The following is a 24,649-nucleotide window of genomic DNA, read 5'->3' on the forward strand; positions in this document are numbered from 1 at the left end:
GTTGACAACATATACACATGATGGTATCCAATGGTATATGGGAATATGAGAAAAGCTTCCAATCATTTCCAAAGCCATATGCGTGGTTTTTCCTTTATGTAAACAAGATGAATAAAAAAAAATCGGAAACATCATATCCTAATATCGTTTTCTTTGGCACGAAAGACGACGACTCTATTTGTAATAAAGTGTTTTTATTTCAGGACTCACGAATACCCTTTTCCATCTAGGTACATATATTAATGTTGTTTTCAATAAAAGATCAGAGATCCAATGTCTCCCGCATCCAAGATACATTTTTTTGTACAAGAGGGCAAAAACTAAACAAAGCACTTTTTCTTTTTTTAATTTATATCTCTTGAAATTAAACGAAAATCTAACCAGTGTCGGATTCTAGGGGAATACACTGACATGCATACAGGAAAAAATTAATTTTCTGCATAAAAAAGTCCCAAAATTTTTTCGACTCGCTCCGCTCGGTGACAGTTCGCATCCACATCGTTCCAACCCTGGCTACGCCACTGATTATAGTTTTCAAGATAAAAGAGAACAATACAACACAAAAAAAAATGTTAAAAAAAGCATAATTTAAGGGCACTAACACTTATAAATAACGATTTCAGCAAAATCAACTTATTTGTAGACCAACTGAGAGAAAACTCCACACGGAATAAAGACCAAAGTTTCAGTTCGTTCAGGTTTTTGCTATCTTCAGTTTCTCTCTGTTCATTATAGTTCCAAGATAAAAGGCAAAACAAACAAAAAACGCAAAAAATTTAAAATCATAATAAAAGAATAATCCCCCTAATAAGGAGTCATGTTACGATTTCAGCTATGTTGAAATATTAAGAGTTCTTGTCTTGCTGATTAGTCTTTCAAATGTGTTTACCTACTAGTATATATTATGGTTTTCGAGATAAAAAGGTTAACCAAAAAAAACAAAAAATCGAGCAGTTCGTTATTTAAGGGCATTAACTCATGAAACTGTTATCCGTCAGGTTGTGACTTTTGATATTCTGTCATGACATGTATTGTACTACGATTTTTATTGTCTGCTTGTATTTTTTTTTATTTTGGGGTCGTCTGTCATGATGTGCAATGGATATTTGTTTTATCATGTATTGTGCTATGGATATTTGGATTTATTTGTCATGTATTGAGCAGTGAGATTTTGAGTTATCTCATATGTACTTTGCTATGAATTTCGAAGTTGTCTCTCATGTATTGTACCGAGTTGTTGGAGTTGTCCTTACTGGTATGTACTGTACTATGGATTTCAGGGTTGTCTGGCTTGTACTGCGCTATTGATTTTGGAATTGCCTGTCATGTAATATGCTTCGGATTTGGGTTGCCTACCATGTGTTGTGCTTTGGTTATTTTTAGTTGTCTGCCATGTATTGTGCTATGAATTTCAGAGTTGTTTGTGTCGTGTAAAGTTTATCAGATTTTCGGTTTGTCTGTTGCGCTATTGATTTTGGAGTTATGTAAAGTGCTATGGATATTTGGACAACCTGTCATGTAATGTGTTTCGGGGTTTTTGTTTCGGGTTGTCTGATATTGATTTTGGAGTTATTTGTCATGTATTGTGCTATTGATTTTGGAGTTGTCTGGCAATGTATTGTGCTATGGATTTTGGATTTTGGAATGGTCTGTCATGTGTTGTGCTATGAATGCTGAAATGGCCTGTCATGTGTTGTGCTATGGATTTTTGAATGGTCTGTCATGTATTGTGCTATCGATTTTGGAATGGTGTCATGTGTTGTGCTATGGATCTTGGAATGGTCTATCATATGTTGTGCTATGCATTTTGGAGTTGTCTGTCATGTAATGTGCTATTGGAATGGTCTGTCATGTATTTTGCTATGGATTTTGGAATGGTCTGTCATGTACAGTGCTATGGATTTTGGAATGGTGTCTTGTGTTGTGCTATGGCTTTTGGAATGGACTATCATGTGGTGAGCTATAGATTTTGGAGTTGTCTGTCATGTATTGTGCTATTGGAAGGGTCTGTCATGTATTTTGATATAGATTTTGGAAGTGTTTGGTATGTATAGTGGTAAGAATTTTGGAATGGTGTCTTGTGTTGTGCTATGAATTTTCAAATGGTCTATCATGTGTTGTGCTATGGCTTTTGGAGTTGTGTCATGTATTGTACTATGGAATTTTTAATGGTCTATCATGTGTTGTGCTATGGATTTTAGAGTGGTCCGTCTTGTGTTATGCTATGGATATTGGAATGGTCTGTCTAGTGTTGTGCTATGGATTTTGGAATAGTTTGTCATGTATTGTGCTATGAATTTTGGAATGATGTCATGTGTTATGCTATGGATTTTGGAATGGTCTATCATGTGTTGTGCTATGGATTTTGGAGTTGTCTGTCATGTATTGTGCTATTGATTTTGGAATGATCTGTCATGTATAGTGCTATGGATTTTGGAATGGTCTATCATGTATTGTGCTATGGAGTTGGAATGATCTGTCATGTGTTATGCTATGGATTTTGGAATGGTCTATCATGTGTTATGCTATGGATATTGGAATGGTCTGTCTAGTGTTGTGCTATGGATTTTGGAATAGTTTGTCATGTATTGTGTTATGAATTTTGGAATGATGACATGTGTTATGTTATGGATTTTGGAATGGTCTATCATGTGTTGTGCTATGGATTTTGGAGTTGTCTGTCATGTATTGTGCTATTGATTTTGGAATGATCTGTCATGTATAGTGCTATGGATTTTGGAATGGTCTGTTATTTATTGTGCTATGGATTTGGAATGATCTGTCATCGGTCATGCTATGGATTTTGGAATGGTCTGCCCTGTGTTATGCTATGGATTTTGGAATGGTCTGTCATGTGTTATGTTATGGATATTGGAATGGTCTGTCTAGTGTTGTGCTATGGATTTTGGAATAGTTTGTCATGTATTGTGTTATGAATTTTGGAATGATGACATGTGTTATGTTATGGATTTTGGAATGGTCTATCATGTGTTGTGCTATGGATTTTGGAGTTGTCTGTCATGTATTGTGCTATTGATTTTGGAATGATCTGTCATGTATAGTGCTATGGATTTTGGAATGGTCTGTCATTTATTGTGCTATGGATTTGGAATGATCTGTCATCGGTCATGCTATAGATTTTGGAATGGTCTGCCATGTGTTATGCTATGGATTTTGGAATGGTCTGTCATGTGTTGTTATGGATATTGGAATGGTCTGTCTAGTGTTGTGCTATGGATTTTGGAATAGTTTGTCATGTATTGTGTTATGAATTTTGGAATGACATGTGTTATGTTATGGATTTTGGAATGGTCTATCATGTGTTGTGCTATGGATTTTGGAGTTGTCTGTCATGTATTGTGCTATTGATTTTGGAATGATCTGTCATGTATAGTGCTATGGATTTTGGAATGGTCTGTCATTTATTGTGCTATGGATTTGGAATGATCTGTCATCGGTCATGCTATGGATTTTGGAATGGTCTGTCATGTATTGAGCTATGGATTTTGAAATGGTCTGTCATGTATAGTGCTTTGGATTTTGAAATGGTCTGTCATATACTATGCTTACTATTTTGGGGTTTATTTGTACACAAATGACATACTGAGCTTGAATCTTGACGTGCACAAGATATTATCCAAAAGGATGACATGTCAATGTATATAAGACATTATACTGACTCGGAGAACTATCTTTGTTCTCACACTAAGATGCTGCAAGCTTAGAAGAGAAGAAGCTGATTTCAATTTTCAAGTGTCTGTTTTGATTTGGCCATGGATTGAATCTGGAACCACTGACATTTGAGAATATGATAAAATCATACATATATGAAAATACATCTCATTCTCTGGTTCAACAATGTGTTGTTAAGTGCATGGTCATAGACAGGAAACTATTTATAACATCTAAATATTAGGCTGAATACAAACATCTAATCAATTTATTCAGGTACTATAGAAAAAAGGGTGTGAAAAATAGATAGAATGCAACACTATATTTACTGTCCATCTAACCAGTAGGAGACTATAAAAGTATCCAGCATTCAAGATATATCAGTTTTGTAGCAGATGGGCCAGACAGACTGACAGGACATGATACAGATACGACATGACAGATAAGATCAGACAATCAGAGATAGTACCAGATATAGTAAACCTGATATATTAGGACTAGACAGATATACCTGAAATATATTTATGACATTGTAGATAGGATTTGACACATAGACCAAAACAGATATGACTGACATGTTTAGGACTAAACAGATAGGAATTGACACATATAGGACCAGTCATACGACTCAAATATGTATGACTAGACAAATAGGTTCTAACACAGATAGGACCAGACACATGACTGACATATTTAGGACAATATAGATAGGATTTGATACATATATATAGGATGCGACAGATATGAATGACATAGGACTAGACAAAAGGGATTTGACACATAGTAGTATATGACATATTTAGGACTAGACAAAAGGATTTGACACATAGTAGTATATGACATATTTAGGACTAGACAAAAGGATTTGACACATAGTAGTATATGCCATATTTAGGACTAGACATATCTGATCTGGCATATATAGGACTGACATATGTTTAAGATTAGAAAAATATGATCAAATAGATTTGACTGACATATGTTTAAGACTAGACAGATAGGACGGACATATTTTAGGACTAGACAGATATGACCAGACAAATAAGACTGACATATGTTAAGGACTAGACAGATATGACTAGACAAATAGGACTAAACAGATAGGAATAGACAGATATGACTGACATATATAGGACAAACATATGTTTAGGGTTAGAAAAATATGATCAGACAGATATGACAGACATATTCATAACTAGAACGATATGACTGACTTATACTGAGGACTAGACAGAATGTCTCTGACACAGATAGGATCAGACATATTGGACAAATACTCGAGGGACCTGACTTACAGCAACAGACAGACAGAAACCAAACAGGTAAGACAAGACAGATTGCTAAAATTTTCAGATGACAAACTGTGCTTGCAATATTCCTTTCATGGGCCAATTTCAAATTTAAAAATCATATTCACTGGTGTAAAAATTTATTGATTAGTTGAACAGTAAACTGAACAACTTGTGCAGCAAAATAATATTCAAATACAAATGAAATTCAACAGAATACATTAAGCTGAATGACACATGTTTAAAGATTTAAAAGTAAGGGTTTTTGCTGATTTCTTAACATGTTGAAGAAACAAAGTGGTGGAACAAAAAAAAAAAACACACAATGAAAACAGATTTACTTCTATACTGTAAAACTATTCTTATATGTTATTACAATATGTGAAGTATTTTAACCATGATCAAGAAATACAGTGGGGAACTAAAAAAAAACCTACAATGACCACAGTATTCCTTTTTAAATTTTAAAACTATTCTAACATGTTTAATTTTTAAATGTTTCTATTTCTCTTACTATATGACTTGACTGACTGTTTATAACTTCTGACCAAATTGCAATTTGTTCACTGAATCTAACAAATTGTCTTAACTGTGGCTCTTCTAGTTTGGTAAAAATTCTGACCTATCGAACAGTTTGTTTTGATGGAACAAATTTGGTCTGAAGTTTTAAAGAACTGCAATAAATGGAGAGAAACACTAAGTCAAGTCAAAGTAAACCTAATGGTGAGCAATCAACTGAAGAAAAATGGTAAAGTAAAATGAATCACAAAATAACAAGTTAATTAAGATCCAAAACAAGGGTGATTGGTAAAGCAATATCAATAAAGATTAAAAAAAAAAAAAAAAGGAACAAAAATGTTTTTGGTTGTAATAATGGATGTTCAACAATAATTAAAAGGTGAAAAACAAAAAACTATGCAATTTCATTGTTTATTGAGAACTATCTTCTACCTATTTGATTTAGTACAGAACTATATCAGGGTGTGTTCAATATCTTAGCAGCTAGTATAGCCATTATATCTTAGATATACATCTTTATCGGACCACAGATGAATTTTCACGTTGTGATTGGTTTAACGCTGTCACGTGGTGACCCCCTATGAGACCGTAGGGGGTAAGTAAGTTTCATAGGGGGTTCATGACGCGTTAATGGCGACGTCATCTATTAATGTTGTTGTGTTTCATTGTTTATTTTTCAACAAAACGCCGCAGAAAAAGTCCAGCGTCCGATAAATTCGTTATACGGTTAACTACTGACCCCCTACGGATCCATAGAGGGTGAATAAAATTCATAGGGGACTCGGCCTCCGGCCTCACCCCCTATGGATTTTACTAACCCTCTATGGATCCGTATGGGGTCAGTAGCGAACCATATAACTTATAATGTTGAACGATATGCTACATAGCTAGCCTATCAAAATGATTGTCATGTGTAATAACATTTCTGACATGGTTTTGAATGTTCTGGATAGCATACATTTTTGGGCTATGAAGAATTATTTAGCAGCTTGGCTAGCTACATGTTCAGTAGTCTCAATCTATGTAGCCCTACATAGCTGCAGAAAATTCTTTTAAACTAAACCTTCCTGAATCACTCACAACAAATAATAGATTCAATTACTTCTCTCATACACTGTTGGCATACTTCAATACAAATACATTTATATTTTAGCAATTTCATAAGATTAGTTATACTATTGATATTTTTTTTAAATTCCACAAAATAAGATGGTTTACCATGTTTAAAATATCAATAAGGGAAAGTCTTTAGGGGCAAAGTTAAAATAAATCACTTCCAATCCACTTCAAATAAATGAACATCACAATTATATTTCTCTAGAAGAGTGTTACTATGAGGTCACTAAACCGAAATCTTAAAAGTTAATGTCTCCCTCCCAAGCAAACTTTTTTGAGAAATCCTGAATTCAACATTGTAATATAATGCTGTCCCTTTGGTTTCTTCTGCCTCTCGTTGAGGAGTGAAAAATTGTTTTAACAATACTCAATCATGACATGTTAAACTATTGACAATTAATTGAACTGTATCAGCAGAATATTTATAGATGTAGAAAAATAAAAAATAAAAAAAATATACTTAGAACAAAAGAAGAAAAAAATTCAAACATTTTATTCAATGCAAAAATAATATATCAGCAAAAAATAATGTAATACCCCAAATCATATTCCAACCATTATTAGTTAGAAGCTTCTTGTTAACCATGAAAGACATATAAAAATAATATGATACTCTTAAACTTTATTCATCAGTTTTGTGGTTAAATATCACAGCCACAAAGCAATAACAGAATATACAATAATAATCAGAAATTAATGCAATGTTTAATGAATATAAAAAATGTTAAATAATGAATATTTCAATAATCAAAATTCATATTATAATTTTTTTTCAAAACATATGAAGAAATGGTAATAATTAGTCTCACACTTTTGTCAGTTGTTGAATATTCACAATAAACATACACATGCATCAAAGTCTAAAATATACAGTATTCATTAATTTATTTGTAATTGTTATATGTTGACAAATTGTCCTAAAACATGTCCAGCATATGTATAAGATCATAAAGTTTTGCACTATTTAAAATAATTCAATTTAAAGCCAGAATTACTGGCTGACCTTATCTTTTTCACTTAAAACTTCAATAAATGGTGATTCATATAACGACATTGGTGGGCAGGTACAAACAATGTTCTGATCTCCAAATATGTCATCAATCCTCGATACTGACGGCCAAAATTTAGTGCCTGTTTTCAGGTAGGGCTAAAAAACAAATAATTACATGCTTTCAAAAATAAAATAAGCTACAAAAGTTTAAAAAGTCTGATGTTGGTGACTGTTTAGTAATAAATCAGTGTATACTATAATGTACTGTGGATTGTTATTTATTTGTGTATGCCAATTTTTTTGGATTTCGTTGCTAAAGTAAACCAAAAATATAAATGTTCAACAAAGTAACTTCTATACATTTTTCGTAAGGCTTTGACAAAACCATGAAGTTAAATGTACATGAAATTAAATGAATTCACAGTGGTATAGTTCGTTTGGTAATAAAAGTCACATATTCTAGTCACTGGTTTTTTTTCTTGTGTTCAAATATTCTACAAAGATTTGGAACGAGACAATGTCAATGGTTCTAATGTTAAACAAAGTTCTTTTGTAAATGAAACCAATTTGAGGCTCTAGATGAGCACCACAACCCCATCATTCAACATTACAATTGATTCTGCATTTCCTATGAGATCTTTCATCTCAGTTGATTAATCAGAGCATATCCCTTGGTCATAAAACTTTACACAGTACAAAATGTATTAGGCATATAATAATTTGTGGTCAATCTTTATTTAGTTGATTTTTGAATCTGAATACGATAATCATGCTCAAAATTGTTTTGACTGCAAGGCCTGATATTCATGCTTTTTCTGATACAAAACAAATATGAGGTTAATTCAAAGATGCTTCCTGAATATTGATATACCTATCAACAAAATGTCTATGGAGATGTTGTGCCAGAAAGGGATTGGAGATCAATAAAAACATTACCAGACCAAATGAGATAAAGACTCAGATATTTTCAAAAATAGTGTAAACTGATATATTTCTTGCCATGAATTTGAACTGAATTTAAAAATCTGAATATTTACGAGCGTCTTTAAGGCTAAGAAAGAAATGATCAGCAACATTGAATTAACCAATACTTACTAATGGGAAGGCTGCCACTTCTCGTGAGTATGGTAGATCCCAGTTAGAAGATATTACTGTTTTTTGACAATGCGGTGACATCTGTAATGTAATCATAACAATTTATAAATGTAATAATGTCGTCACACAGATCCAAGGCTTACCTGCTAGCTATAGAGGATTATGAATGAAAAATATATGACAAAGATATTAAAAATACAAATACTGTATATCAGAAATTATTCATTTGTTTTATTTTCACAGCAAGTCCAACCCATCTCCCCTAAAAGTCAAATAAAAGGTTGCATAAATGCCGATTTAAAGCATGAATCATTGACTTGCAAGTTGATAAAACATCAACAACGATTTTTAGCTTATTTTTGAATAAATTGTTGATAATAGTAAGTCTTATTTCTATATTTCGCTTTTAAGAATGTTTGAAACAAAAGCAATCATATCTTAATATTTTGTCAAATTCATTTCTATTAAATTCCCATTAATGTTTAAGCTATCAACTTAATCACAACTATTATGAGAATTTTTTTAAATAGTAACTATTTCAATTAACTTAATGTGCTGTATGAAATATGCATAATGTTGATTTTATATTTATATTGTAATAGATCAAATTTATTCATTCAGTGTATGTTCACTTTTTTGTGTTATAAATGTCTTTTGATTGAGTTACCATTTTAATTCATATTTTATAGAGCGTCTTTCTATGTTGTGATGTTCCACTATTGTTTCAGGTAAGGGTGATGGTTGGTACCTATTAAAACTATTAAACCTACTGCATTTGTTTGCACCTGTCCTAAGTTGGAAACCTGATGTTCAGTGGTTGTCATTTGTTGATGAAGTTCATAAGTGTTTTTCTTTCTTGTTTTTTTCTTCAAATAGATAAGACGGTTGGTTTTCCTGTTTGAATGGTTTTTTTACTAGTCATTTTTGGGGCCCTAACATAGCTTGCTGTTCGGTGTGAGCTAGGGCTCCGTGTTGAAGACAGTACTTTGATCTATAATGGTTTACTTTTTACACATTGTGACTTGAATGGAGAGTTGTCACATTGGCACTCATACTACATCTTCTTATTTCTATATAATGAATATAAATCTTTTACCTTTAATGGATTAATTTTTGAGTCAGATCTTCCTTCTTCAATATCATTAATTTCTTTTCTTATTGCTGTAAAAGAGCTTATTTTACTGACACAGTTTAAAACAATACTTTTTTACATTTATTTACGCATAGACATAATTATGAAGTAGTGCAACAATAAAATGTATATCTGAAAAAGAAATTCTTTCAAGATTTGGTTTACCTCATTTCCCTGTTTTGATAAAAAATAACCAATAAACAGCTGTGCCATGAGCGCATGAACCGCTCTTCACATTTTCAAAGAATAAAGTTCAATTACTACACAATGTCATATTAGAAATTTATGAAAATCAAAGGTAAGCTTACATAGTTTACCAACCAATGAGAGCACAACATATATCTTGGGTGTTTCAAAGCAGTATTACAGTTTAACTTGTGGTTACCATTAAAAATTTTGGAAATTTCAGGTGACATGGTTACTAAAGATCTTTTAAAAGGAATAAAAGGGGTGAATACTTGATTGGTTAACTTCCAGTGATGGTTATTTTTTTCATATGCATTGAAAAAAAAAAGTAAAATCACAAAAATACTGAACTTAGAGGAAAATCAATTCAGAAAGTCCATAATCACATGGCAAAATCAAATAACAAAACGCATCAAAAACGAATGGACAAAAACTGTCATATTCCTGACTTGGTATAGGCATTTTCAAATGTAGAAAATGGTGGAATGTTATGTGAAATTTTCACTGTAGTACTGGACAGGACAAAACTTCACTCATGCCAAGTATTTCTTTATTTGAAACAAAGAAATTCTGCACAATTTTTTGAAAAATGACAATTTAATATAGACTAATAGGTACAAATCAATGGTGGTATTATTCCTAAAGTTAACTAACCTATGAGAGCATCACAGAATCTGTCTAGTTCATCTTTATCTTCTGATTCTGTTGGTTCAATCATCAATGTTCCTACCACAGGCCATGATGTAGTGGGAGAATGGAATCCTAAAAGATCCAATCAAAACTAAAAATTCAGTCACAATTCTTTACATTTGTTCTTAAATAAAAAATGGTCTTATAAGGCAAAAGCCGGAGGTTTGTATAAACACAATACAGTTTAACTGCACCACTTGTCATGCCTGTATCAAGCCAAGACTCTCTGGGCTATGTGCTGTCAGCTGTTTTGTCTATCCTTGTTTGTGTGTTTATTTTTTCAGGGAATTAGTTTTTGGTGGAAGGTGTTGCCTACTGTAATAATTCATGCAATCCTTTTTATGTGGTATATAATACAATCATTAGTTTCCACAATGGTGCTGTAATTATGTCATTAAAATTCAGATCAAGGCTAACAAACAAATAATAGTTGTGCAAAGTCACACCTAATTGTTTTTTTTTAGAATTCAACTTTGGCATTGATAAACTTTTATCACTACAGTGTTCTCCCCAGGATTTTTTTAAGGCGCAAAATTCAAGGACGCGTAACTCTTTTTTTTAGAGTGAACTTTTGTGATCTGAAGCAATCAGTCATTAATCCATGACATGCAATATCAATTATAATGCAGAGTATTTAATAATGAATTACAAGAATATATATATATATATATGAAATAAATTGATTTTAAACACAAAAGTTATTTACAAGTCAAAATACAAATATTCATCTCTGTACTCTGCTACTTCTAGGGATAATGTTTCAAGATAGTGTTATTTTGTTGGACAGTCTATTCCTCAATTTTGTCTTTATCCTCTTTAGGGTTGAAAACCCCCTCTCAACTTTTGCTTATACCCCCTTTAACATTTGTAAGCCATGAAAACTCAGTCAGCCACTTGTCATTGAAACCAGAAACATGGTCACGGCTTGCTGTTATCACTTGCTAAAAACTTTAGCTAGGTTGAGATTAGGAGAAGCAATGACATCTGCTTATACTGACAGTGAAGTGGAAGGTGTATTCCCCTTTTCATTAGAAGTCATTAGGCTAAAAAAAAAAACTTCTACTTCCATCATCTGCCTTTTGCTTAGAAGTCACCCTTTTGTTATTTGCAGAGAACATGTTCATTCGGAATTAATAAAATCGAATATGGTTAAGATATTTGATCATATTTGGTATACAACTTTTTAAAACAAAAATATGTTAATGAACAGCTGACACTGACAAGTTTCCGTAGTTTTACATTACGCTTCCGTGTGTATTATTGTTAAAACCTATCTCTGGCAGGTAGCTATAAACGAAACTTTGCACGTTTTCATCACAGGTATTTGGGGCATGGACCCCCCTTTTTTGGACCTCACTAAAAAAAAAATTGTTTGTTTTTTTTTATTTATTTTCAATTTTCTACAATGTATGAACATATATCAAGTCTCAACAATCCATTGCTAGTCGACTGCAATAACTTTTTTACTATCCATACGAGCCCCAAGTGAATTCTTTTTTCACTTGGGGCTCGTATGGATAGTAAAAAAGTTATTGCAATCGACTAGCAATGGATTGTTGAGACTTGATATATGTTCATACATTGTAGAAAATTGAAAATAAATTAAAAAAAACACCAAACAATTTTTTTTTTAGTGAGTTCCAAAAAAGGGGGGTCCATGCCCCAAATACCTGTGGTTTTCATTGAAATTATCAACTAGTGACATTATATAGAAGCTGCAGCAATTCCGTACCCGTGTTGATTGTCACATATTTCCCGATGAACGGAATTTTACGATCGATCATTTTATTTCTAAAAACGTTTGAGACAATTTACCTTGCAAGTAACATTTTTTCACTATATATTAAAATAAATCACTTCTCTTTATCTTTAATTAAAGTTTATTTTATTTTTTTCAATTACAAATACTCTCATTCATAATTTTCATCGTAAATATCTTTAGCAATGTGTATTCAAATTTATCACGTGTATTCATCACGTTCATTGGTCGTGTTAAAATAGATTCTTCTTCTCGACCAATGAAAAAATTCGTTATTTAAATGGTCAAGTGATCACACACACAATGCGTAAATACAATGTATTTGCGATCTATTTCTTCAATTTCTGCACTGAAGTTTTTATTTTTTTTAATTTTCTTCTACAAATATCATTCTTCTTGATGATCATGTACGCTATTACATGATAATGTAGTCTGATAAGACTGAGATAAGCATGGCTCAGGTAAAACTAATTATCAGTTATTGCGTAACACTGACTGACCTCTCAGCGGTGATCAGCAACTTGACAATTTTAACCAACATTTATGATGAAAATGTGAAAATTAACACGGTGCGGGATCAAGTATTAAGGGACTGCGGACAATTAAGACGCTGCGGGATCTTCGAAAATATTATGAAGGCGCTGCGGTACCGCAGCGTCATATCGGCCTGGGGAGAACACTGCACTATTTTACGAAATTTTCCTTTGATCTTACTGACTGACAATTGCCTTTCTCAGCACAATAGAGTGAAATAAAAAATTATTGCTAAAACTAAGGACACACATGCTATTGTCAATGTAGATAACAATTTCGTTAAAGGTAAAATAGCGATAAACAGATAATCACTGGTCATCTCTATTCATTTGTACGGCCAAAGCAAGAAAATCAATCTTGTTGAGATGACCAACGACAATTTATAATTATCTTCTTTATCTATTCTCTGACCATGATGTCATTTAGGAAGTAGTTATATTAAAGTATTTGTTCATACCATAATCCTGGAGTCTCTTTGCAATATCCATCACTTCTACATTAGCACTTTTCTTAAAGTCTCTACAGTCAAGTATAAATTCATGAGCAACCATACCTATAATTTGAGAAAAAAGTTATAAAATAATAACAGCAATATATGGAATAACTATGGGGAAAGGGCGCCACTACTTTTAAGGGTCCAGACCTCCAAGGGGATTTTTTCCATATCTTGAATTGGACGTTAGTTGCTATATTAGGTTGGACAATAAAATTCCCCAAAATTGTGCTTGTGTTAATTTTGACATGAGTACTTTTCGACTCATTTTTACATATTATTTGCATTTCAAAGTGGCATAACTTTTAAAATACATTGTCTGTTTGCCACCTAAATTCAAACTTGACTTGTGTTTTATGGTAATAAGCATTGTGCATAAGTTTCAAAATATTAGTCGAGGCAAACTAAAGTTAGAGAAAGGAAACCACTTTTGGACATACAGACGGACAATGCACCTTTGCCCTGGCAGCGGGGCATAAAATACAAAACAGAAACAACACATTTCTTCAATTCTATCAATGTAAACTGACCTTCTTCATTTTTGTATAATGTTTTATAATAGCCATCAAGCCTTCTACTCATATAATTAGCATTAAGTATAGCGGCTTCTGATGCCTGACGTAGTCCCTCTGCTCCCATCATTCTGATATAGGCCCAAGAGATTGGTAAAATAGCACTAGAACCAAAGGGTGCTGCAGACACTACACCAAATGACTTGGCTTCTGGACCTGTGGTGCCATATGGAGGAATGACTGGATGTGTTGGTAAGTAGGGTGCCAAATGTTTTCGTCTGAAATTATAATTGGTCAAAACTAACAATGCATATACATTTTAAAGTAAATTATTTATAAACCTTTTTTGTTAACACTAAGGTTGTGAGTTTCAAACCCTGCTAATAACAGGGTTGATGGACTAGGATTGTCAGTTTATTCAGGAATGTCTGTTGTTCTCTCTCAGCACTTAATCTACCTGGACCGAAGAAAAGTGGTAACCACAATAAAGTCAGATAAACTAAAAATGGCAATAAACAGTAAAAATAATCAGTCAATCAGAAATCTGTATCTGCGTGTCAAACACATTTTTTACATCTAAAAAATACAACTAACATGATTTTTTTTTCTTCAGTCATATCAGAGTTTGGTGAACATTTAGTTGACTTACAGAGAAACTTCTATACGATTTTTATACTGATTCTACTTACACACCAATAGGTCCCATTCCAGGCCCACCTCCTCCATGAGGTATACAGAATGTTTTATGTAAATTAAGATGAGATACGTCAGATCCATAATCAGCAGGTCTGCATATACCAACCTTAAAAATGCAATAAGAAACTTAAAACTTCATGGGTTGGGATCCCGCTAACATGTTTAACCCGCCACATTATTTATGTATGTGCCTGTCCCAAGTCAGGAGCCTGTAATTCAGTGGTTGTCGTTTGTTTATTGGTTACATATTTGTTTTTCGTTCATTTTTTATATAAATAAGGCTGTTAGTTTTCTCGTTTGAATTGTTTTACATTGTCATATCGGGGCCTTTTATAGCTGACTATGCGGTATGGGCTTTGCTCATTGTTGAAGGCCTTAAGGTGACCTATAGTTGTTAATGTCTGTGTCATTTTGGTCTCTTGTGGACAGTTGTCTCATTAGCAATCATACCACATCTTCTTTTTTTATACATGCATGCAATTTGTATTGAGTAAAAGCATTTGATTTGATTACATTAATGTTAAAATTACAATATAATGATGTGAAGAAAGATATTACACATGTAAAACACTCTCCTTATTTTGAGTTATTTATCATACAGAAATACTAGCATTTACTCTGAAATGGAAATAAACATCTTACCAAATGAATACTCCATATATGCTAAAAATAAAGTACATACTGTGAGAAGTAAATTGGAAATCCTTCATTTTGATTTATACTACATTAAATAAAAGTAGAAAATCAACTTAAAAAATTTAAATATCCTTAAACTAGAGGCTCTGAAGAGCCTGTGTCGCTCACCTTGGTCTTGTGCATATTAAACAATGGACACGGCTAAATTCATGACATAATTGTGTTTTGGTGATAGTGATGTGTTTGTAGATCTTACTTTACTGAACATTCTTGTTGCTACAATTATCTCTATCTATAATGAACTTGGCCCAGTAATTACAGTGGAACATATTTTCTAAAAATTAACAAAAATTTATGAAAAATGTTAAAAATTAACTATAAAGGGCAATAACTCCTTAATGGGTCAATTGACTATTTTGGTCATGAAAACTTATTTGTAGATCTTATTTTGCTGAACGTTATTGCTGTATACAGTTTATCTCTATCTATAATAATATTCAAGATAATAACAAAAAACGGCAAAATTTCCTTAAAATTACCAATTCAGGACAGTAACCTAACAACGGGTTATCCGATCCATGTGAAAACATCAGGGCAGATAGATCTTGACCTGATAAACAATTAAACCCTGTCAGATTTTCTCTTAATGCTTCGGTTTTTGAGTTATAAGCCAAAAACTGCATTTTACCCCTATGTTCTATTATTAGCCGTGGCAGCCATTTTGGTTGATTGTCCAGGTCACGTCACACATTTTTTAAACAAGTTACCCCAATGATGACTGTGGTCAAGTTTAGTTTAATTTGGCCCAGTAGTTTCAGAGAAGAAGATTTTTGTAAAAGATTACTAAGATTTACGAAAATATGGTTAAAAATTGACTATAAAGGGCAATAACTCCTTCAGGGGTCAATTGACCATTTTGGTCATGCTGACTTATTTGTAAATCTTACTTTGCTGAACATTATTGCTGTTTACAGTTTATCTCTATCTATAATAATATTCAAGATAATAACCAAAAACAGCAAAATTTCCTTAAAATTACCAATTCAGGGGCAGCGACCCAACAACAGGTTGTCCGATTCATCTGAAAATTTCAGGACAGATAGATCTTGACCTGATAAACACTTTTACCACATGTCAGATTTGCTCTAAATGCTTTGGATTTTGAGTTATAAGCCAAAAACTGCATTTTACCCCTATGTTCTATTTTTAGCCATGGCGGCCATCTTGGTTGGTTGACCGGGTCACGCCACACATTTTTTAAACTAGATATCCCAAATATGATTGTGGCCAAGTTTGGATTAATTTGGCCCAGTAGTTTCAGAGGAGAAGATTTTTGTAAAAGATTACTAAGATTTAGGAAAAATGGTTAAAAATTGACTATAAAGGTCAATAACTCCTAAAGGGGTCAACTGACCATTTTGGTCATGTTGACTTATTTGTAAATCTTACTTTGCTGAACATTATTGCAGTTTACATTTTATCTCTATCTATAATAATATTCAAGATAATAGCCAAAAACAGCAAAAATTACCTAAAATTACCAGTTCAGGGGCAGCAACCCAATAACAGGTTGTCGGATTCATCTGAAAATTTGAGGGCAGATAGATCTTGACCTGATAAACAATTTTACCCCATGTCAGATTTGCTCTAAATGCTTTGGTTTTTGAGTTATAAGCCAAAAACTGCATTTTACCCCTATGTTCTATTTTTAGCCATGGCGGCCATCTTGGTTGGTTGGCCGGGTCACGCCACACATTTTTTAAACTAGATACCCCAATGATGATTGTGGCCAAGTTTGGTTTAATTTGGCCCAGTAGTTTCAGAGGAGAAGATTTTTGTAAAAGTTAACGACGACGGACGACGACGGACGACGGACGCCAAGTGATGGGAAAAGCTCACTTGGCCCTTCGGGCCAGGTGAGCTAAAAAATGAGAAACTCAATCTGGGGAAAGGTTTCATTTCTTTCGCAATAAATAATACCTGAGCATTCATATTGGCACCATCTAAGTATACCTGTCCACCATATTCATGGATCAATTCACAAATTTCTCTGCAATGAAAAGAAAGATTTTAAAAACTAGAAGTGAAATTGTGAGCTACTGCTCACTGGTGATACCGCCACCCAAATACTTGACGGTAAACAGGAAGTTGTTGAGTGATGAAACTGAAAATACATCACACGGTATAGCTGACTTACCAAATTCCCCAAATCCTTGTAATGTAGTTCCTGAGAAAAATGTGACGAAAATTTTCAATTTGGATGTAAAATGAAAAAATTGTTGAGTGATGAATCTGAAAATGCATCACATGGTATAGATGACTTATATAAACTCTGAAACCAAATTTCAGAAAACCCGGTAATGCAGTTCCTAAGAAAGATGCAACTAAAAGTATTCATGGGACAGATGGTCGGACTGACAGATGGATGGATGGACAGACAGAAGTAAAACAGTACATCCCCCACTTTTTTTTAAAAAACAGTATATTGCAAAATTTATTTAAAGATTAATTGAGAATACATGTGTTTATTGGCTAGATAACTTTTTACTTGAAATGTTCAACAAAAATTCTGTTCATTCTGGGTGTTATGCTATATGTAACCCATATCTTATACTTATCTCATAATCACTTTTTGAAACTGGTCATATTAATTAAATATCTTATTCTATTTCATAATTATCTTTCACAATTAAAAATGTTAAAAAAACCAACTTTTATGTTTAATATGTAGAAAATCATACCTGATATCTTTATCAAACACACCATTTGTAGAGGGATAGGTGATCATCATACAAGCCAAAGTGTCTTTGTGTTTCTCTACCTGTAATATAATTCATAGAATCCAAAAATATGTCTTTTTAAACTGTTTATCAATATCTAAATGGATAAGAAGCTTTGCTTACACTTTGAAATTTAGGTTTTAACCTATAAACAGACAGTTGCTACTGTTTTGTTGTGTTGTTGGGTTTGCCGTCTCTCTTGAACCCCAAATCTCCTTGTAATTTAGCAAATATCATTTTGTTTGCATCCATATAGTATTTTATGTAAAATGCATCAAATTGGTATAAATATTTTGATTATTCGAATATTCAGAAGTGTTTTACTGAAATTCATAATTGATTGACTAATTGTGGTTTGCTTAAATCCAATTGCAAAAATTTCATGCATATTCAGAATTAAATTCATTGACATATATCTAAACAGACCTTTAACCTTTCTCATAAAGGTCACTTTCTAGCAGTTCTCACAAAGATTAGCAACTATTGAAAAAAAACAAGAAAGCAAAATAAACCAAATCAGTTAAATAACTGACAAAACATCATGCCTAGACATTTTGCTCTTACTTGAACCTAATTGAATAAATAGCATCTAACTAGTAACTACATTTTCAGAACATTAACAATACCAGTAGATACATGTTAGTTTTTTATAAACAGAAAATGCATCTGTTCTTATCAAAAGTAATTTGATGAATTAAGAAAATTGACATAGATGAATTATCATAAAACAACATTTAAACACAACAAATGAAATGACATAAAATCAAATTAAACACAAATGAATTAACATTAAACAAAATGAAACACAGATGAATTAACATAAATTAAGATCAAACATAAATGAACTAACATAGAGTAAAACTAAAAGAAAAATGTGTCCATAGTACACGGATTTCCCACTCCCATCATCATTTTCTATGTTCAGTGGACCGTGAAATTAGGATAAAAACTCTATTTTGGCATTAAAATTTGAAAGATCATATCATACATGTGAACTAAGTTTCAAGTTGATTGGACCTGAATTTCATCAAAAACTACCTTGACCAAAAACTTTAACCTGAAGCGGGACAGACAGACGAACAGAGCCACAGACCAGAAAACATAATACCCATAAATGGGGCATAAAAATGATGATGTCAGACAGGACTTGCTTGTACATTTAGTGTAAATAATTTTTATAAAATCTGAGCAGACTTATGTATTATGGCAAGACTTTAAACACAAATTTTAATCATTAACAGTAGGGCAGGTGAGACATTTCAGCTTACTGGTATACACTCTATTCACCTCTGAAGATCTTGCAAGGAACCCATATTACAAATATAGTTACCCCATTACTAATAAAAAGTCAGACATTCACATTACCAAAACTTTAATTTTTTTCAATCAGTCAGTGAACCATGAATATGAGGTGAAAGACGATGGACATATGACAGACAGGAAATTATAACATAAAGCATCTGTGTACAAACTATGTAGCCTCCAGGTCTACTACCCTCTGAAATGTATAGCAGTTAGCTTAATACAACTAGTGTCGGATTGTAATCCTTATGTCTAAGAGAGATAAACAACAGATTTTTCCAGTACTATGCTAGCTGCCACAAACAAAGTTCAAATAACAAGAGACAGTATAAACTATTGACTATATTTTTGGTAATCTAACCTACCATGACTTTAAGATGCTTCATATCAATAGCACCATTTCTGTCCACATTTATGGGCTGTATCTTCATACCTGCCATCTGGGCACTGGCTGGATTGGTACCATGAGCAGACGTAGGAATCAAACATACCTTAAAATGATAAAATCGTCAGCAATGGCAGAATAAGTACCCTGAAAGTATGTGGGAAAAATATCTATGATTGTAAAAAAAAAATTAAATTATCTTACCATGAAAATTTATAAAAATATATAAACTTATCTTATTTACTTGACTGTTAAGTAATCTTAATCAAGATATAGCATCAATGGTTTGTCTCATATCATTTTTCAAAATAATGAGAGGAAAAAAGCATCATCATTTATCAAATACATGTATATGAAAAAACATTATACATTCTTTGAATAATTTTGCCATCATTCCTAGACCTTATACTGGTTGTTTGAAAACTTACTGTTCTTTGTTTTTGATCTATTGCGTTTAGGTAAGCCATGATAGCTCTCAGTCCAGCATATTCACCTTGGGCACCACTGTAAATACAATTGAGATATTAAATCATAAAATGTTCCAACACCAAAAATAAATATAATTCTTTTCTTGAAATCTTAAACAATGTACTAACTAAACTGTCTTTTAGGACAAAGATAGACACATTTTGCAGATCTTGAAGTCCTACAAACTCCTTCTTTCACTTCTGTGATATTAAAAATGTATGAGTCTTTCTTTGCAAAACATCATAAAGTTCCTATGATGTTCATGATTTCTAACTTACAACTAAAAACTCCAATCAGCGCTATGTGTCACATAAGGCACGAAAAGAAGCCTCCATCTGAGTCTTGTCTGCTGCGTTTTGTTTTACTTTTCCCCATGTCTTACATCCAATGTCTGATCTTTCTTGATGACCATTCGTCTCAAAGTTTTTTTTGGTCTTTGTTGGTGGTGCCCTTGTCTGTCAAGGCGATTCAACAATCATTCTATGGGTCCTATCCAACTCCATATCTTTGTCTTGATGGTGTTGGTGATGCTGCACATGTTGGCTCTTTATAGCAGTTCTGTATTTGAAATTGTAGTTGGTCGAAATATCAGGAAGATTCTTCATAATTTTCCACGTCTCTCTTGTTTATCTACCAACATTCAGGTCCAAATAACAGCACTGATATTACATTGTTCTCAAAAATTCATATTGATGTTCCTAATGTATTCGTTTGATGCCCATATTTTTCATAGTTTTTAGTATGCTGCTCTTGCTTTCTATCAAGAACAGCTCTAGGTATATAATACTGTCCATCAACTCTATTTCTTCATCGTCCAATGTAATAGGCTAGATGCTGTTTACCTTTACACACATTATTTTACTTTTCTTCTTGTATATTTTTTATACAATTGTTGCAGCTATCCTTTGTATATCATCTGTCTTATGAATAATATTATTCTATTGTTATTTTCCGCCAACTGATAGAGGTGAAGAATATGTAATATAACAAATATTTAGTAACTTTTTTATTAATGATTAAATATCCTTTTTGTGCCCATTTTTGTTGTATAAAATGAGAAAATGTGGTACATTTTTATAATTGACAATGAGACAACTTTCCAAAACTTTGAAATATTTTAAATGATGTGGTTCAGTCTGTTAAACTTTTTTACCACCTTTGTAAAGAATTTATGATCTTATTTTAAATACATATTTCTGATAATATAAATTTGTTTTAACCAGGAATGTTTTAAATTTTAATAACAAAAAATACCTTCCAAAATATTGATTGACATCAGGTACAAATAGAATACCTGACACAGGAATCTTACCTGTCAGACTACCAATTACCCATTGGTTGTAATAAGAGGTGATTAAAGTTGGGCTTGACCATGCATGGCCCAGACAGACAATGTCTGATAAATTTACATTGGTCTGTCATAGGTGACCATTTTGGAAGCCTAGGTCCAGAGCAAATTTTAAATCATTCCCTTCTATAGAATCCAGAAAGCTGCAGACAGAGTGGAGAAGTAACGAGATAAGCTTTCACTGTTGGTGACGCAGGTGCAAAATAAAGGTGTTAAATAGGATGTATGTGTACATATTCATTTTCCCATTTTGAGCCTGCTGAAGTAAAGTCCAAGTATAGGGTAACAATGCTACAGCCTCTCAACATCACCAATGATAGGACTCTATATTTCTTGTCTCGCTTTTGCTGTATTCAGACATTCCATTTCAGTAAACAAAAAGACAGAAAATACAGGCCTGATCAGTTGTTTGCGGAAGACAATTTACAAATTACGGACCCGATTGGTAGTTTGCGGAAGACAAATTAGAAATTACTGGCCTGTTTGGTTAGTTTTTCGGGGCGACAATTTACAAATTACTGACCTGTTTGGTTAGTTTTCGGGGCGACAATTTACAAATAACTGACCTGTTTGGTTAGTTTGCTGGGCAAAAATTTACAAATTAATGACCTGTTTGGTTAGTTTTCAGGGCGACAGTTTACAAATAACTGACCTGTTTGGTTGGTTTGCTGGGCAACAATTTACAAATTACTGACCTGTTTGGTTAGTTTGCGGAAGACAATTAACAAATTACTGACCTGTTTGGCTGGAATGATATTTTGTCATATCCCGTAATCTCACAAAGATCCTCTTCTAATTCTTTAAACATTTCAGCATATCCCTCTGTTTGTTCTAGTGGCACAAATGGATGTATATTGGCAAACTCTGGCCAGGAACATGGCTGAATTATAACATAGAACAATATTTATTTTTAAAACATAACTTATTTTAAGAAACAACCAGTCATTATTTAAATATTTGATTATTTGAAAAAACAGCAGTGTGCAAGATAAAATCACAATGGAGTTGCTCATCAGAAACATATTAATCTAAAGTTGAGAAAGAAAATTCATTTATCTTTAAAATAATGTGTTTCATTACATCGGTTACAATGAATTACTGTGATTTTCCACTGAAATAAACTCAACAATTTCACTCTTCTGACCTCATACAACAATCGGTGTTGTCAGGACGCTGTCGATGACATTGCATCAGAGCAAATTGTGAATGCGTAGAAAATGTGTGTTCCTTACATTTTCCACCTTATTTCCATTTAAAAGCCCATTGTCAATGTAATAATAAAAATAATCAATCAAAGAATTGAAATATCGAAAAATATTAAAGTAGTGCGCTACAAGCATTAGTGAATTAATGTGCTATTTGGTCACTCGTTGCATATTTTTTCATATTTGAATTCTTCAATTAGTTATTCTATAATTGAACTGTAAGTTTAACAATATTTTTTTAAAAGTTGGAAATTGTCCCCCTCAAGACCAATTTCACAAGGAGATTCTATCTACACTGAAGAAAAATAAAATCTCCTAATGTCTCTCTTCCATAGTTTTAAGATCAATTTACAAGGAGATTCAATATCAACTTGAGAATAATAAAATTTCATTATTTCTCTATTTCAATGGTTTTTAGCATCATCAGTTGTTTTTCCAATAAAAATTTAAAGACTAATCATACTGTGCCTTATGAGGTTCCTCTCAGTGATTTGTATTTAGTTAAGTCATTTTTAAATATAAAAATAAGGAGATGTGGTATGATTGCCAATATCACAGCTATCCACCAAAGTAAAAATGAAGTGGATGTAAGCATTAGCACTTTCAAAGAAAAATTATGCTGTCACTGTAGGAAACAGCACACCTACGTATCAATTTCACAACTTTGACGAGGTGAGACAAAAATAATCCAACAAAATTTACCATCATTTCTGTAGTACTGTTTAACTTCATGGTACAGGAGCCGAGAGGAATCATGGAATGTACTAGAGATAAATCTTTATTTTCTAACTGTTTCATGTATCTTACAATATTTGTCTCTGACTGGAATCTAAAAATACATCAACAATTTTCTTTATATTTAGAATGCACATGTTCACCTCGCTGTTTTAAGATTAAAATGAATTTCTGACAAAGCTTTATTACTACCCATAGAACCTTTTGACTTCAGTTTTGGTGAGGTATTTTTCGTTACAAGATTCAACTTATCAGACTAGATTTGGCAAAGTTAAGAATAAAGCTCATTCTATATATCATTTTAAATCTAAATCTAGCATAACAAAAGTCTAGAAAATACTTTAATAGTGCCCTGAGCTTGTTTTGTACCTTGTTACACCTATGTTAATGTCAGGGAAATCATGACTTGTAAAAAAACTTTTTTTTATCTCATTTGTACAGTACCAGTCATTTATCCTTCATATTATTCATCATATGCAGGTCACATTTAAAAATACATGTATATTTCTTAAATTTGAAAAATGCATATTATTGTAAGAGATAAAGGGGGAAAATACCAGTATGAAGAATTATAAAAAAAAAATAAAATGTTTTTAAGATTAATTGAATGAGCATTACCCAATACTCCACCCCCTTATTTCCAATTAACAATATTTTACCTATTAAAAACTGGATGTGTAAGAAAATCACTAGTTCTCCTAAAAGGCGTGCTTTCAATAGCAGCAGTTGGATGTGGTCCAATTTCTTCACAGATTTGTTCCTTAAAAAACACAAAACATATTATAATTATTTGAGATTATAAAGAAATGAAGGCATGTTGTGATAGTATGGAATGGATAGCCTTACCACAGTAACAATAAGGGACAAATAAGGGCTGTAACTCAATAAAACAATTATTAACTTTATACAAACCAAACGGTTAAAAATTCATTGTACTGGAACAAAATGCTAACTTGATCTGTAACTTGTCATGATAAAACTATATACCAATTATTAAATCAATATCTTCAAGCATGACTAAAAGTGTGGAAAACTGATTATTTTAGTGAATTTTCTAAGTCCAAGGACCATATCTCTGCACAAAATCATTAGACCAGAACAAAATA

The 24,649-nt window shown here is 32.5% G+C and overlaps 1 protein-coding gene across 1 annotated transcript in view; it reads right to left on the reverse strand.

Annotated features, from left to right (window-relative positions):
• Window positions 1-5,084: 5,084 nt before the first annotated feature.
• LOC143073181 (glycine dehydrogenase (decarboxylating), mitochondrial-like) overlaps window positions 5,085-24,649 on the reverse strand; it is a 44,997-nt gene continuing 25,432 nt past the window's right edge. The window contains exons 13-27 of the mRNA XM_076248537.1: window positions 24,203-24,303; window positions 23,511-23,637; window positions 22,341-22,483; window positions 20,216-20,291; window positions 19,768-19,893; window positions 18,062-18,141; window positions 17,301-17,370; window positions 14,678-14,790; window positions 14,007-14,266; window positions 13,441-13,536; window positions 10,655-10,762; window positions 9,779-9,843; window positions 8,683-8,763; window positions 6,340-7,743; window positions 5,085-5,994 (exon numbers count right to left, since the gene is read on the reverse strand). Of these exons, the coding sequence (XP_076104652.1) occupies window positions 7,588-7,743; window positions 8,683-8,763; window positions 9,779-9,843; window positions 10,655-10,762; window positions 13,441-13,536; window positions 14,007-14,266; window positions 14,678-14,790; window positions 17,301-17,370; window positions 18,062-18,141; window positions 19,768-19,893; window positions 20,216-20,291; window positions 22,341-22,483; window positions 23,511-23,637; window positions 24,203-24,303 (1,602 nt within the window). The 3' untranslated portion in view covers window positions 5,085-5,994; window positions 6,340-7,587. The remainder of the gene's footprint in view (window positions 5,995-6,339; window positions 7,744-8,682; window positions 8,764-9,778; window positions 9,844-10,654; window positions 10,763-13,440; window positions 13,537-14,006; window positions 14,267-14,677; window positions 14,791-17,300; window positions 17,371-18,061; window positions 18,142-19,767; window positions 19,894-20,215; window positions 20,292-22,340; window positions 22,484-23,510; window positions 23,638-24,202; window positions 24,304-24,649) is intronic.

The sequence above is a fragment of the Mytilus galloprovincialis genome, chromosome 1 (genome assembly GCF_965363235.1).
Source record: "Mytilus galloprovincialis chromosome 1, xbMytGall1.hap1.1, whole genome shotgun sequence".
In the NCBI taxonomy this organism is placed as follows: Eukaryota; Metazoa; Mollusca; class Bivalvia; order Mytilida; family Mytilidae; genus Mytilus; species Mytilus galloprovincialis.